General features: G+C 44.5%; 1 protein-coding gene across 2 annotated transcripts; it reads right to left on the minus strand.

Annotated features, from left to right (window-relative positions):
• Positions 1-9,462: 9,462 nt before the first annotated feature.
• Positions 9,463-16,161, minus strand: LOC119164779 (zinc finger and BTB domain-containing protein 8A). Of its 2 annotated transcripts, XM_075873807.1 has the most exons (4): positions 16,040-16,161; positions 13,239-13,458; positions 10,604-11,030; positions 9,463-9,871 (listed from the first exon to the last, which is right to left on the minus strand). In XM_075873807.1, exons 3-4 carry the CDS (start codon positions 10,933-10,935, stop codon positions 9,556-9,558), a joined length of 648 nt encoding a protein of 215 aa, XP_075729922.1. In that variant the 5' UTR covers positions 10,936-11,030; positions 13,239-13,458; positions 16,040-16,161; the 3' UTR covers positions 9,463-9,555. The 2 variants fall into 2 exon arrangements, with proteins under 2 accessions (XP_075729922.1, XP_075729923.1); XM_075873808.1 differs by having other exon boundaries at positions 10,886-13,458.
• Positions 16,162-17,257: the final 1,096 nt, after the last annotated feature.

Here is a 17,257-nt window from a genome sequence, read left to right on the forward strand (position 1 = left end):
CAATGGTAGGTTTTTTTTTTTTTTGCTGTTGTATCTTAATTCTTTTTTTCTTCTGTTTTGATAAATGTCAATTTAACAACTACGACAATGTATATTCATTGTCAATCACCATAACTTTTATGCTATTTGCTAATTTCTTTATGTCTGATTCTCATAACACTATTAGAATCCCTTGAAGTATAGCAATCGTTTAAATGAAGCATTCTATTACATGTGTAGGTGTTTGTATATTAATGCAATACATTGTGTTTTTTGTGTGTACTGAGTATTTCTTTTTTTTTGCTCGACAATAAATTCTTTACTTTTACTGCAGATTAAAATTAATCTGCAGAAAACGAAAGTAATGTACAACAACCTCGGAAAGGAGCAGCGCTTCGAGATAGGTAATAGTGCACTTGGAGTTGTAAAAGACTATGTCTACTTAGGGCAGGTAACAACCGCAGAGCCGAACCACGAGATGGAAGTAACTAGAAGAATAAGAATGGGGTGGAGCACACTCGGCAAGCACTCTCAAATTATGACAGGTAGATTGCCACTATTTCTCAAGAGGAAGGTATATAACAGCTGTATCTTGCCAGTACTTAGCTACGGAGCAGAAACCTGGAGACTTACAAAGAGGGTTCAGCTTAAATTGAGGACGACGCAGCGAGCAATGGAAAGAAAAATGGTAGGTGTAACCTTAAGAGACAAGAAGAGAGCAGAGTGGATTAGGGGACAAACGGGGGTTAAGGATATCATAGTTGAAATAAAGAAGAGGAAATGGACGTGGGCCGGGCATGTAGCGCGTAGACAGGATAACCGCTGGTCATTAAGGGTCACCAACTGGATTCCCAGAGAAGGGAAGCGGGGTAGGGGGAGACAGAAGGTTAGGTGGGCAGATGAGATTAAGAAGTTTGCGGGTATAAATTGGCAGCAGCAAGCACAGGACCGGGTTAACTGGTGGAACATGGGAGAGGCCTTTGTCCTGCAGTGGACGTAGCCAGGCTGATGATGATGATGATGATGATGAAATTTTTTACTAGAAGTGCTACAAAAGTCAAGTGGCTGTCTTCTTTACACACAAACTCTATGTCGAGGTAGTAATAGTTTTTTTAGTGAAATGAATAATAAACTAACACTGGTGTCAAATCATCACTTAACCACAATTGGGCCCAATTTGGATCAAATTTGATGATTGTGATTGCTTCTTTCAAGGAAACTATAAACAGGAGGGAGCCCATAGAGTTTCCTAAAATTAACTAGAGAGAACTCTGGCGCTGTGATCATTCAGCAATTATATAAATGATGGGTAGTATACGAATTCGCCGAATCTTTGTTCTTGCAACTAATGAATCGTAATTGTGGCTTCGTTTATTGCTATATTTCGGTTTTGTTTAGAATGAAAGCACAAATCTTTTTTAACTTCGTGACCAGATTTGAAATGTTAAGCCTAAAATATCGAGGTGGTGAAGCGAAACTGCTGAACATTTGCTGATTTTTGTTTCTTAACAAAACAGCTTCAAGCCGTGAGAACCCAAACGGTGCCAGAAGTACAAAGATTAAACAAATCTGTGAACTACCCACCATTCCCATGCTCACCGAAGCGCCATGCTTTGCAGCTCCCATAGACACTAGCACCAGAGTTCCCTCTAGTGGATATATAAGAAACTCCATGAGGGAGCCAACCTCTGCCGAGAAGTTGGATGCCAATCATATCTTAATTATGATCAGCACTGCACGGTGTGCTACCGGCATAAATCTGTTAATTATTAACTTGAATGCAGTTGTTGGCATAAAGCTGTACGATGTAACAATTTATGCCATACACATTTCTTAGTATAGCCTGCCAAAACACATGTAATTTCAGATATTAAGTGAACCTGAAGTCCCTGATCCAGGTAATATCGAAACTGAGCACACCAGGCACGCAGGAAGAAGCGATTGATGTGTTACGTCACAACGAAACTTGCCATGATGCACCTTGAAAAAACATCACGTGAACTTGAAAGAGACCGTGCGTCCTAACCAAGTAGACCACCTTAGACTGAAAACAATTGTGTGGAAATTCAAGCTTTCTTCGGTATGGGAAGCCAGCGCTGCCCAGGGGGCACGCCTACCCTTCCTCCGTGCACACCCAAAATCTACACGATGGGCCGCCCTGGCAAGCTGGCTGAGAAACAGTCGCACAGAGCCAACGCGAAGTGTACTACAGGCACGTTTTAACGTGCCCCAGTACACGTTGCCCGCACTGAAACGAATGGTGAACGCCGTGCTGCACTACCCCTGGCTTTGTTCGGTGTGTGTCGTGCTGCAGGCACTTTGTAACACGCAAGACCAGCGAAGAATTGGACATTTCGCTGAAAATTGCGACGCAGCGGGTAAGCAGCGATTATTCTCTACTACGGTTTCAGCGATGTGGCGTATGCGGTCGGATATACGTTCACGAGACTGTGTTGTCGAAAGGAGAGACGCGGTCCAATGTGAAGTACTTCTACGACACGGGAGAAAGTGCTACCTTTCGATGAAGTGTCAAGCATTGTAGGCCGTAAACTTACATGTAAGTGTGTTCGGATAGCTCTTGAGAAGCTTGAAGTAGTGTGCAGGTTGCTCGTTATGCACCCACTTTGAAGCAATATTGGTAGTGTCTCGGCCAGCACTGAGGTAACATTCGGCCCAGTGACAGCTGTTTTGAGCGAGAACATCACATTTCTTTAGTTGGTAGTCGCACCTCTTGCACTATATATTACTACAACCTGTTTCGGTATGCGCTTTCTTTTATGGTGTGTCAACGACTAGCATGAACCCACAAAATGCTCATATTGCCGTCTTCAAAATAAATTTCAGAAGCTGACGATGAATCCTTGAATGAACATTTAAAGCAACCTTCACATGAAAGGCCAGTGTAAAGCGGAGATTATAATGGTGTTAGCGAAAATGCAAACGTGTAGCAGCGGTCATGCTTTAACGAAGTCGAGCTGCCATCGTCTGCAGACTGTTCGCAAGCTTTCGGTCGGCCGTCGTCCAAGCATGACACCTAAAAGAAACGCCTTTAACTTGGTGGTAATTGACTTTGTGGTGGTTACGTGCATTGTGCGGTCAGTACTGAAACACGCGTAGATTATCAAGGTTTTTCTAGCAGTGATTGTCTTGTAACCGGTATGGAGCTGTGCACGTGACAATCAGATATAATACCGTATTTACTCGAATGTGACGCGAGATTTTTTTTTTTCTCTCAGATTTTTGCTACTAATGTCAACACTCGCCTACCGAAATTCTATTTTTTTCTTCCTAAACGTAACAAAATGTCAACCCTTGCGCTACGATCGTGATCGAATAAATACAGTGTGTGCAATGTACGGCGTGAAGCTTATGCAACCGAAGTTTTCATGTGCTTTCTTGGGCGTTTTCAAGTCAAGTTTTAATTAAAAGACTTGTGATATTTTCCAGAGGACCAACCTCTGTGCACTGGTGGAAATCGACGCCGGAGGGAGTAAACTATGTATGCTCTGGATATCATTTTTCCTGTTATTGAAAACTTTTTGTGGTTGCGGCATTCGTGAATAAAACAATAACGTCGGTCTCAAAGCTACTTTTTCCTAGTCTGATCATCGTGCACGGCGGTACGGCTCACGTTAGTATTTGTTCGTATGCCTGAATGTATCCGGCCGCGCTCGACAGAGCGGCGCTGCATGTCCGCGGAAACACAGCATCGGGAGCGATCACAATCGACTTCGGCTGGATTTCTCCAAAAGCCTACCACCGAGAGCCAAATACAGAACGAAGGGTGACTCCTACTAGGTACCTGCCGGACGACTCACTTCAGACAGTGGCGGAGCAATTCGAGGCGAGCTTGAAAAGAGAAGAAGCTAAGACATACGAAGAGTATGTGTCACAGCTATGTCGCATCATGGAAATGCATAAGGTTTGTGGCGGCACAAGACCTGCACGCCACCACAGAAAACCCTGGTGGGACAAAGAAGCTGCCACAGCATGGCTTGCCCGGCGGGAAGCAAATCGCTCCCATCGTCAAGCAGTCAAAACGAAGGACGCTGTACAAACTGACGTCGCGTGGCAGCGCTACCCTCAGTTCAAGCGCGACATGCAGGCCCTTGTGCAGGCTAAACTTGCCATGTTCAGTGCGTTGTTACTGCAGAAGTTGAAGGCAGAGGGCAGAAACGCAGCCCGGAAACTCTGGAATTACGTTGGAACATTGGACCGTAGTGAGCAGGCTGTACAGATCATTGCAACTGCAACCCTACCCAGGACATGAAGGAGGCCTTAACAGGGCACCTGGAGGCTCTGTGTGGTTCACGTGGGTGCATGAGGGACCTCCAGTCGGATGAAGGAGACCCCCAGTGTGGTGAAGAGAGGACTGAACAGGGTTCCCTAGAGGAAGGAGCCCTAAAATGGGAATTCAGTCGTTTCTCTATAGACCGTGCTTTGTCCCATCTCCGAGCCCAAACAGCCTCGAGGCCAGATGGCATCCCATCTCGCTTACTTAAGTGCTTGGGGCAGGAGGCGAAAGAACAGCTAGCTGGCCTGTTCAGTGACATCGTTGTGGGAGCGGCCATTCCAGACGACTGGCATCGGGGCACAGTCTCACTCATCATCAAGCGTGGAGGCAGGGCAGGGAATCTTCAAGATTACCAACCACTCACAGTCACCAGCACCATGTACAGGCTTTTTACCCATGTGCTTAAGGACTGGATCAGTGGCTGGGCTGAATCTAAAGGGCGGCTGACAGAACTGCAGAACGGTTTTCGCAGAGGTCGACGATTTGAGGATAGCCTTTCCGTCCTCACACAGTGTGCGGAGATCGCCAGAAAAGAAGGGTGTACGCGACAACGTCCCACATGACATCCTGTTCACACGCCTGGAGACACTGGGGATGCCGAAAGAGCTGTTGGCAACAGTCAGGCGCCTATACGCTGGCAATAGCGTCATTGAACACTTCGCCAATGTAGAGAGTCGGCCGGTAGGCGTCTGCAGGGGTCTCCGTTAGGGATGTCCGCTTTCGCCGATTCTATTATCTGCTATATGTGTCGGGCATGGAACAAGCATTGCTCGAGTCCGGTCCGGGGTTCTGTCTGAAGTACAGCACAAGCGGAATCGATGAAAATCGACGGCTGCCTGGATTGACGTTTGCGGATGATGTGGTCCTAATGGCGGAGACCAAAGTGGACCTGCGGCTCTCTTGGACATCTGTGCCACTGAGATGACTGAACTGGGACTACGCTTCAACGCCAAGAAAACCAAGACTGTACCGTTTGCAGGCAACATGGCTGAGGCGGCAGACCTCAAGCTAGGAGGTGAGAGCATCGCCACTGACACTGCCTATAAGTACTTAAGCGTGCTACTGTGTTCCGAGGACAGTATATACGGCCGGCAAGAAGTCCATGTTCGCCAAGTCGCGCTGCGGGCACAGTGCATCCTCCGGCGCCACATATTGTGGGTTCGCAACCGTTTCATCATGGTCCGGGACCTATGGGAACTCGTTCACGTCCCCTGCTTGACGTTCGCAAATGCAGTAGTCTGCATGACGGCAGCAACTAGGGAATGGTTAGAGTGGCGACAGCGAGAAGTAGGCCGCACGGCGCTCGCATGCCATGGAAGGGTGGCAAATGAGGCAGTCCAGTGGGACATGGGCTGATCCGGTTTTGAAGCTCGGGAGGCATCCAGCAAGCTAACGTACTGTGGCCGCCTGCAATTCACGAGTCGAGACCGGTGGGCACGGCGGGTATTTGAATAGCTTTCGGCAACGTGCATCCGTACAACCTGGGTTAACCGGGTGTATCGTCTGGAAAAGAAGTACATAACCTTTACGGAACCTGTACAGGCTGAAACCTCACGGCAATATACTAAGCAAGTGCGATAGCGGGTTTGTGAGAAGGAGAGGGAAATGTGGCGGCACGCAATGAGTGTCAAAGCCACCCTCGAACTATACCGAACCTACTAGGACACCATCGACACAGTTAGTTTGTACAACGGCATCGGGAGCTCCCTTGTTTTCGAGGCTAGCGCAGGCGCGCTCCAAACCCTCGCCTACAGAAGAACGTTCGACAATGCGGTGCTTTCGTTGTTGTGTCGCGCGTGTGGCAGTGCGGAGGAAACAATTGTGCACATTGTGCTCGAGTGCGGCGAAATAGGCCTCCCGGGGACGGAGCCATTGCACACAGCGCTGGGCTATGCGGGTGAGGGCGGTGTGATTAATCAACAAGCAGTGAAGGAGACGATGCGGCGTCTCGAGCGCTGGACGGCAGTGGTTGTCTCGCAGCGAGCGAAAGGACTGGGTAACGCAGTGCAGCGACAGTGTAGCAGCCGTTACAAGCTTGAGCAGTGCGTAATTGTGTGTGTGTGTGTGCTTTTGTCACCGATTTATATGCTAGGGTGCCACTACACCCTCCCCTCTAAAAAGGAAACAGCATCAAATCATCATCATCAACTCAGGTTCTTCATATAGCGCTAGAAAGAATATATATATGATAAATTAAGCACAAAAAATCAAACGAATGCTTGTCACCAGATGTGCACTCAACGCTGCCAGAGAAAGAACAAGCGCACAATGATAAACTTAAAACAGGCGCGCATATCGGAGCGGCACATGGTATGCGATCGATGATGCATTCCGTAGCCATACGTAGCGCGATACGTAGATGCGATACGTAGATGCGATACGTAGATACCATACGTAGATGCGAGGTGCGGCGGGACCGCCGCCGCACCTCGCATCTCCCCGCTCGTTGTGCGCCGGTAAAACGACATTTGACGTAGTGAACATCATCGCACGATTCACAGCACTGCACGGAAATCCACGACGAACGAGGAGCAGATCGGGCGCCATCCCGCTGTGAGGTCGATCGAGGCGTACGCCGACCCATAGAAGCAGCGCTCTGACTTGCGCTGGCGAACTGTGATGCGTTGTTCAGCACGTTGCACTTTACAAACACATCGCATCAATGAACGGTTCAACGCACATGGGAAAAATATCCTGCCGCCGCGCCGCACTGCATGCTGCCACCACTCTCCTTTCGTCGTGGGCCCACCGAGCGATCGAACCGGTCGCTCGTCTTGAAATAATGCGCTACGAAAAATTGTAACCGTTTCGTCACTAGGGCGAAGCGATGTATGCGACCGCAACAAATTGTCAGGCAGCTTTTTAGCATCCGCGACTATGTGTAAGCGCAACAAAATCTCACGTATATAAGCAAGCGCGGCACCAATCGAAGCTATCTCGGCGCTGTTTGACGCTTGAAAGCAAACTGCGGCCTGCTTGGGTGGGGTGAGAAGCGCACGAAGCTACGAGCGGTCTCTACCGATCCCCTGTCACGATAACGCGGCCGGCGGTTCGAAGCCGCCCTCGGAACCCTCCACTTCTTCGGAGCCGCCCACGGGCGCTTCACGCTAAAGACGGCCGCGCGTTTCCTCCTCGCCACTTGGCCATCAGCTGCCCTTCTTCAACCTCTCTCTCTCTCTCAGAAGATATGACCAGCGGGGCGATGTTATCACTCTGTGTGCCGACGCGTCGCAGTCCTTTGAAAAAGGAAAGACGCCATTTCTGCAGCCTTATAGAGTTACAGGTGTTCTGTGGCGTTACATGTCGCGATCGCTGGCGCGCGCGCTGTCACCGCAGCCATCAGTGGGCTCCGTCTAGGCGTGCTATAAAAGCCATTTCTCTCTCTCTCTCTCTCTCTTTGCCGTATAAATGAGCCCCCCCCCCCCTTCTTTTTTTATATGCATATTGAAAAAACTCAAGGGGTTGCAACGTGCGATTATTAGTGAATCGATTCGAAAGCTTTAATATGTGATGTAGTTTAAAACGACACAGACATAGAAGGGCGATTGAGAGAACGCAATTATAAACCAAATAAACTGGTGCCTGAGGTGTTTTTGGCCCTCTATGTTCATGCGTGTGGTTGCAGACCTTTGTTTTACAACACAAGTCATTGTTGATCGATTTAAGAGGAGATCGCGTGTCTTAATTGTTGAAGCCAAACTTACCGATGCACTTAATGATCTGTGTGTTAGCAATCCATCGATAGCATTGTCACAGTTGGATTTCTTGCACAAGTGGTTATTTACATTATTATCCTTGCCACAAGCTCACTTAGCTAGAGTGACTTACTTTGCACATGCCTCCAAGTGATCCCACATGCTCAACTATCTGCCTGGCAATTGTGGTGTATAAGCGGTATGGTTTCAAATACCAACACGCGGCCAGTAGCACTGTGCAGTGTTATGTGCCTTCTTATGCCCGGCCATGAGTTGTTTCGCGCTGTACCACAGCTTTTTATAGCAACAGGCTTGTGTGTGTTTACACAATGCCTTGAATTTCAGAAACCTCAAATCAAGCAGCAAGAGCTATGACATAAAGGTTCACAGTAATGGCTCGTTATCATTCTATTCATGTTCAACAAGAATGTGTGACCACTGTATCGGTTATGTCTTTCTTTTTATATTTAAATTAAAACCACAAATAAATTTCCCTATGCTCCCTCTTGCTTTATATATTCAAATTGATTCCTGTTGTCTAATTGTCACAATAAAATTCTTCATTAAACCTTTAAAGTGTTTCTTATACATATTTATGGCATTGTCTGTTATGCAGGTCACCCTGAGGATATGTTTTTAACTATTAGTATGCAGGTTTTTCTAGCACTGAGGAAGAGGAATTGAAGAACAAAATGTGGCTGGGAGAGATGGATGGCCACCTTTTGCAAGCTACACGTGCAACACCAGACAGAATCTTGAAGATTAATGAAAGTTGGAGAGTTTTTTTTTTTTTTTCCCAAGACTCGTTTTTTTTTTTTTTCACTCGCATGCAGGGGCTCCTTTTCTTTTGATAATCACAACCAGGTGAATTCTACACACAAGGCCAGGGGAAGCGTGAGGTACATTAGTTTAGAAAAGATGAATGTTGGTCGAGTCGGTGTTTGGACATAAATACTATCGTAAGTAGTGCAATGAGACTGGACAACAGAAAGGGAAAGAACAGAGTAGCAATTGTAGTCTTCAACACTAGTGTAGTAATTATGTCGTTCATTCATAGCGAGAGCCTTGTCACGGCAGACTTACGTAGTGCCTTAGGTTTGCATCCGAAAGCTTACTGGTCAGCTTCTGCTTTGTGCAAAGATCAAAAGATCACATAGCGCTCACTCACTGTCTTAGCTATGCACGGCACTGGCCAACTCTCCCGGGGGCTTACATGAACATAAATACCCAACGAAGTGGACGGAATATCACCTTTTGTCATAGCTCAATAGGAAGAGTATCGGACGAACAGTTCAAGCGTTGTGCATTTGCATCTTGTCGGTTGAAGGAGTGATTTTTCATCCACTTTAATGAATTTCAATTCAAGTCACAATTACTACACTGCTGCGAAAGACAACTATTGATGTTGCCCCCCATACTTTCCTTGGCCTAATTGTCTTAAGGATTCAGGTCGTTGCATCCAAGAGACATAACTTAAACATTTACACAAGCAGCAATGTCACGCACTTCTGCATGTTCTTTATTCAACCACAACAATGAAGAGAAGTCTTTCAGGGTGCACCCCTACGAGAGCGATGGTGAGGTGTGCTACTGCTCTGTGCATTTCCGGCAGTGGGTGACCAACTGAAAGTGCTGCACAAATCTCTTTCCGCAGAGGTCGCAGGCGAAAGGCCGCTCGGCCTTATGGTTCCTCAGATGCGCAGTCAGGTCACATTGAAGTGCAAAGGTATCGGTGCAGTAAGGACACTTGTGGTCCCCAGTAGCACTGGGCACGTGCATTTTGTGGTGTTCAATGAGTGACGCCTCCTTGATGAAGGTAGCACCACACTGCCCACACTCCAGGCGCGTCGTGCTTCTCGGGTGGCTGTGAACATGCTTCAAAAGCTGCTGCTTCGTGGTGAACCTGCGTACAGAAAAGAGACACTTCGATGCCGTCGATCGCATAGACTTTCAATACAAACCTATATATGAGATGCCGGACATCACGCATGAAACTCTAGGAAAAGACGACTCATTCATATTAAACATATGCAAACAAGAGCATGTTGTTTGAGGTCCAATTCAGAAACAACAGCCAATACATTTTCGGTTCTTTAGTTTATGAGACCCTTTTCATAATTATAAGAATAGCTTTCCTTCGATGCAGTTTGCCCATCTAATGGCGGCTACTAGCTTCTGCAAACAGCGTGTACAAGTGCAATTTGTTCGCGCTATGATTCAGAAAATGTAGCCACGACTCTTTCGATATAAACACACATAATAGACGAGCATGAAACTCCCTCGTCGGCCTACTCTCCAATCGAAGCACAACATGTGCTGCCTTTAGTTAAAAAAAAATTCAATGAGGTGGTTTGAAGCAATTACATAACACATTAATAATTGCAAATATTAAGTATTAAGACAGATTCATTGAGGTAAGGAGATGGAGAGCAGATGACGGCACAAAAAAAAGAAAGAATGGAGAATGAAAGAAACTACGAGAAGGGTCTTTCATGCGTCAGAGAGAGATAACTTTAGCTGATGCCTGCAATGCGAAGTTGTCAACGAACTGCACATATACTTGTCTCAATGGCATCACATACATTACCAAGTCAAATGATCAGTGCAAGCAAAGAATGCGAATTGGATTGCGTACACCATGGGACACAGGTTGCACTTTAAGGTTCCGATACCGCTCTTGTGACGCCGCATATGATCTCGTAGCAGAGTGCGATGGCCAAAGTCCTTGCCGCAGATCAGGCAGCGCCGCTGATGCTTGTCAGGATGTGTCTTTTCGTGCTCTGCCATCTCTAAGCGGCTCGGAAAATTGGCACCGCAGAGGCTGCACCAAAACGGCCACTCTTTTTTGTGCACAATTGAGTGCTGGAGAAAGACATTGTGTGTGTCAAAGACTTCTCCGCAGAGTCCGCATTCGTACCCAACACTGCCTTCGCTGATGCATTCGTTGTCTTCTCGACCACCCGTCATTTGCAAGGTAGTGCCCGTAGCTGCTGCTTCGCACTGATCACTATTGGAATTTGGAAGCTCCGTCTTGGTGTTAATGTGCCCTGGATCGCCACACCCTGAAAGTTTTGAGAGAGATTTAAAACCTTAAATGGCAAAAGATTGCGCTAGTTCGTAGGTGGCTATCATGAAGGAAACTACAGCACGTAAACATAAAACACAAGAGATATCTCAATATCTTGCATCGCTCGTTAAAAAGAGGAAAGTAAAAAGGAATAGAGAAAATTACAAACACGCTCGGCACAACAGGCGACGTGACCATATAAAATATGCAGAAAGTTGCTGGGAGTCAACATGTGGCCTTGATTTTCCATTTAGGATCTGAAGCCCAACCTCATGCATTGAATGTTATGCATTATACAACTTGCACAATGAATCAAGCAGTATAAAATATCAAGCTCAAGGACAAGAACATTTTTTTTTCAAATGAAGTCAGGAAAGACCCATTCAATATACATTAGTATGCCTGGAAGAATTTCACAAATGCCAAACACAAAGGAGAGTGCTAGGGAAGTGGCAAGCTACCAATGATGAAACAAGAGTATAGTTTGTTAATCCTTCTTGCACATCATTCTACTCTACTCAAGACATACAATAAACTGATCATACATACGGAAGTGCTCAAACACACCTGTATCCCTAGTAAGTGTACAAAATTAGTTAATGTCGTTACAATGTCAAATAAGTCTTGACCAGCCTATTTTATACACACAGCACACAATTATGAATTTAAGCAAAGTTTATCCATGTCATTAATGGCAACTTTATAAAACAACAAACAAGATTAAATGCCCCAAAATCGCACTAATCGGGCAAGTCTTCAATAACAAGAGGTAGTCAGGGCAAGTGGACCAATAAACGAGAAATCATCAGCCATGACAATTTCTCATAGGGACCAGAAACTACACAGGAGATGTATTCACTGAAGCGAATAAAACTAAAATATACAACATGAGAACACGGCTACACACAGCAACACCAAGGAATGACTCTGTAAAATTATAACCACGAAGTAGGGCCCCAACATTAGTTTTTCTAGTAGCTTCAACTGCAACTTGTGGCATAACCAGAAAAGTGGTTCGGGGGATTCAAACTTCCCTCGAAAATTTTACATGTTCTATGTGTATATAGATATGCTCACTTTTACAAAACACGTATGAACGTATATAAAGGAGAGTAGGACTTGAAAAAGACATTTCTGGCTACACCCCTGACCAGAATCCTGTATCACCGTCAAATTGTTGAAGAACAATATGGCTCCACTGCAAAACAATCATGCAAAAATAAATTTGTATAAGCCCCGTATTACAACATTACCTAAGTTTTTTTAATTTTTGTGCCACTACAAAGCTAAATGCCATGACATAAAAGTTGCTTACAATTGAAAATCGAACCATAAAAGCATATAGACTGGTCTACAGATATTTGTTGAAGCCCCTCATAGACATAGTCAAAAACAAGCAAGTTACAGAACTACCACAACGTAATAAAAAAAATTTGCAGAACTTTTATGCTTCACTCAAGGGTCTTCCCAAAAAGCCTCATTTTTGATACATAAAAACCTTGCAACAAGCATATGGAATATAACCCCTTCATGAACGTCTCATGTGCAAGCACCCATATTTTACACAATGCTGATGGTTTTAAAACATGCCTGGTAATTAATGAAGCCACAGCACTCAAAACAACGGCACCACGAAAGAAAAAGGAATGTTTGCTACTCGAAATTGAGTTAGGAATAGCGCATGCCCCATCCTCGGTTCGGTCTCTGTGCTTGCAGCACGATGGTTTCATTGAACGCAATAAACCGACTAGACCAAAAGCCCTTGGATGCTTGGCATATTTTCACTAAATTCATGGAGTATTGTCAACTTTTCCTTCGGGCGCATTTGGGCACGGAGAAGTAGTTAAGACAGATTACATCGACAAGAATACTATATACACGTTACCTTTTACAATCATCATTACCTGGTTTTGCTTGTCATGCCTTTGCAACATATAAAGTGGTAATTCAAGCGGCGATTCAACAGCAAGCATAAGAGCTTCACAAAAATTGCAGTGGGACATGAGAAGAGTGAGACACTGACAACCACACAATGTTCTAGTGTTAGTTCCCTAGATGTTCAGCGCTAAGTAGGTAACAATGTCCCCAGTACGGTCTTGCAGTCTACATGGATAGTTGTTTACAGCATATGTAGCTGTGGTATCGCAAATGAACGCGCAGCGTGAATGCCTTTCCACAGAAGTTGCGAACAAACGGCTGCTACCTCGTATGAGTCCTCAAATGCATGCACAATTCAGACAGCCGATCGTAAGCCTTGGAGCAGTGATGGCACTCGTGGCACTTTCGATCATTCCGATCATGCTTCTGGTGCCTCTTGAACGACATATTGTCGGCATAGGTTTTTGTCGTGCTGGACGCAGTCGAAGCTGGCGTGGTTACAGTGGCTACGTAGATTCTTTATAAGCTACAGCTTCGTGCCAAACCTGCAGGTACATCAAACACATTACTTGTACGGTTACTGCAAAAGATAACAATCTTCAATGGGTGCATAGCAGCTGTCACAGCGAGATGTTGCCGAGAATTTCAAAAAAAATGAAGAGCTTCACGTAAACAGTGATCATTGTGTGTCTATCACCAGAAATGCTAGTCGTTATCTCATTATTTCTCTTAGAGTATGTGGTTATTAAGCTTAATTACAATTTTATAATCAGCTAACCTAAGCTATCAGTCCGAAGGTTGCGGAAAACATTTATAAATGGCCTATCTGTTAATAAAATCAAAGGTATAGCTTGTTAAACAACGAAGAACAAGCCTGGTACATTAAATGAGAGTTTTGTTTTGCTGCAAAAATAAGGCTGGTCTGCATTAAACAGACTGTAATTAATTATCTATTGTGCGATGCAACAAGCAATGTGCCATGTCGTAACTGAAGCCCCTCCAGCAACATATTGCAGCAAAAAAAATGACACACCCAAGATTTTTTGCGTCAGTACTCCTTTAGGACATTGACAAGCATACCTCCAAAGGTAACTAGTAAAGAGCCATAGGCATGGTCAGAGGGGGCTGGGGGTGTTTTAAGTTTACACCCCTCTGAAACGTATGTATATCGTAATATATACAAACATATGCACAAAAATGTATAAAGGGTAGTCAGACACTCATTTCCCAGAAATGAAATCCTGGATTCACCAATGTTAGGAGGGTCAAGTATAATTGTTAGTGCTACTGCTAGAAATTACAGATTGTTGTCTATCAGATGTGCAGTGACCATGAACGAATGACATAGTCTCATATGAGTTATTATAATTGCTGTGTAGCCAATAATTATCAACCCATTTGTAAAATCACACTTTACAGAGACACTCCTGATGATTGCAAATTTCATTGTAAGCCAAGAAAGCGCTATGAAATGAAAACTTTTCTCAAAACCTTCTCAGTTCAGCCGCTGAGCACATGTCCATTCATTTCACATGTGCCCTTCCATAACCTTGCACATGTAAAAAACGCAGCCAACACTCACAAGGCAGTTCCAAACACACACACAGGTGGAGGAGTATAGAAATTAAGTAGGACATGGTAAACCACTGCGCCACATCTTTACGTGATCTAGACAATGACACTGCTTAAATGTTCAATGCCAAGGTTCAAAATACAAGCTGTTGTAAGCCAGCATTGCATCATTCATACACTATGATGTATACACTTGTAGATACACTTGCACACAACATGTATATTGTAAGAGCAGAGACAAATAAGGGCAGTACATCATGTGGCTTTAGGCCAAACTGCACTCTGGAAAAAGCAGCTTGCAATAAACAGAAACGTTTGTCCAATAATGACAGCGATATAATGGTCTAGAGAGCTATCAACCATTTCTTCAAGCAAATGAAAACACCACAAATGCATGAGAACAGATTATTTTCACTATCGTGTAGCGGAAGTAGGTTTGCTACAGATCATATAAATTATTGATGTGATAATTTAAGAGGTCCTCAGAAATCATCACCACTGAAATCTGGCAGCGTCATACCTTTAATGCCATTTAAAGTGAGCGGGAAAGCCCTTTGGTACATTATTTGCAGAGCCTTTATTTCTATTGATGTCTGTGGGCTCTGTTAATGAAACATAATATGCTATGCAACTGTGCCTTTTGCGGGAACAGGGACTTTGGCTAGTATTTCTATGGTTGTTAATCGAGTGCACCACTGCTTCAGAACCACTGCTGTGAAAGTGTTTGGAGAAGCATTCATTACATCTAGCAAAGAATTAGATGCTTGCTTTGGATGTACAAATAATTCAGGCTTTACTTTACGAGCAAGGGGGGCCCTTTGAGCCTTTAGGTCCAAGGTCGAAATTGGGTGCAACTAGGATTTTATTTCAATGGGGGGGGGGGGGGGGGAGATTGCGTGTTTACTCTTATCTGTGTGTGTGTGTGTATGTGTACGTGTGTAAACAGTTTATACTGATGTGATAGCTGTAAAAACTTTTGGCAGTGTTGGCACACCTTAAACCACTGCTTCTGATGATGCCAATGAACTAAACGCCTTTTTCAACATAGCGTCAGACCAGGAGTGCAATCTGATCAGTGTGTGGTCACGGGGTGCTATAACGAGCAGCACGAACTTAAATTTGTGAAGCCACGCGCAGTAAGCAACACAGAAATTCTTGCATTAACATGCCTTCAATTTCGATTCACGGACGTGACATTAGCTATCTAGAGTCGAGTCCACTGATGCGACAGTTTCTAGATAATGTTTGCTGTATGACCTTTATCATATGTGCATTTATGCTAGTGTTTCGTGGTTCTGCGTAGACACCGTTTTATATATATGGCTATTGTTTTGGAATAAACCTTGTTTGTTAGCTCAGTGCCGCGTCTTTGTCTCATTCCGTCATTAGCGCTATTTTATTCTTTGTCTACAAAAATATGCACCAACCATTCCAATCAAGGGCAATGCTGAAGTGCAGTCTTAATTGAAGCCAGAACCATATAGTGTGTTTAAAGGTGCATTAAAAATATACATGTGCTTGTTGGCAAGCTTAACCATCATGATTTCCTTTTACCTTTAAAAGGCTTTGCAATAAGTAGTTTTGCAAAGCCACGAGTGCGCAGGTGGCACTCACACATGCTCGGGTCCGTAGTGTCGCAACACACCAAACGCCTGCAAATTGCAGGCGCCCCTGCGGGAGGGCGTTTTTTTAGAGAGATTAATGAGGCTTCGCTATAGTGCACTAACATAGTACAGGTAATAAAATATGCAAAACATTGCAAACTTTCTCAATAATGTGGAGGAAAGTAAAAGTTCAGCAATGGCTTACTTGCATCTTGTATGTACTCTTTCAAGTGCAACTACAATAACCGATACAGAATTTTTTCTCGATAGAGCGACTTTTGTAAGCACTTATTTCACTGTCCTTTCAATATTTTTCCAGCCCAGAAAAACAGGGGGCGGGAGATGGCTAGCAGTGTAGGAAGCCTCCTTTTGTATGCCGGGCCACATTTTCAGTAGCACCTTTGGCTGGTCCTTCGACACCAACTTCGCGACTCTGCTCATCACCAATATCTGAAGGCTCCCTCTCAATGGCTGCGCTCATGAATCCATTGTCTTCGTGAACTGCGAGTTTGAAGAAAGATGTATCAATAGTGATCACAGGGTGGCAGAAGACAATACTATTCCCATCTTGCTTTGAAAGAGTTCAAGAAATTTAGGAGAACACACCTTCTGCCGTTTTATGAAGGTTCTTGCCAATGGCAACAGGAGGTTCGACCTTCAGGGCAATGCTTGCATGTCCAGGATCTTCTTAAAATGCATCACTCTATCTACCTTTATTTTATTTATTTCAATACTCTAAAAAAAAATATGGCATTAAATGAATGAGGGATTATTATACAACTAGAAAGTACACAGGCAACAAGAAAATCGAATAAAGAAATACAACAGAAGTAGCTGCAGGATTCACTTAAAGCCTGTACCCAGAGTTCTAAGCAATGCTGTTTTACATCATTGATAAAACTAAAATCAAGCAATAGTACACGCCGAGAGAAATTAATATTTCTGTACCTATGCATATAGCGAAGATGCTTAAGTAAGATTTTATTAACAGCACAGCACCTTTAATCACTTCTGAGCCTGGTAGATATTAACAAAAGTGGGACTTCAACTGCTAAAAGCCAATGTACATTTAACGGAGCTAATGCTAATTACATCAAAAATTGCTGTAGGTCTACCTCCCTTATCTTGGATGGTAACGTGTATATTCTGCAAGTTCATTGCACTCTGC

Source organism: Rhipicephalus microplus, chromosome 9 (assembly GCF_043290135.1).
Source record: "Rhipicephalus microplus isolate Deutch F79 chromosome 9, USDA_Rmic, whole genome shotgun sequence".
Classification (NCBI taxonomy): domain Eukaryota; kingdom Metazoa; phylum Arthropoda; class Arachnida; order Ixodida; family Ixodidae; genus Rhipicephalus; species Rhipicephalus microplus.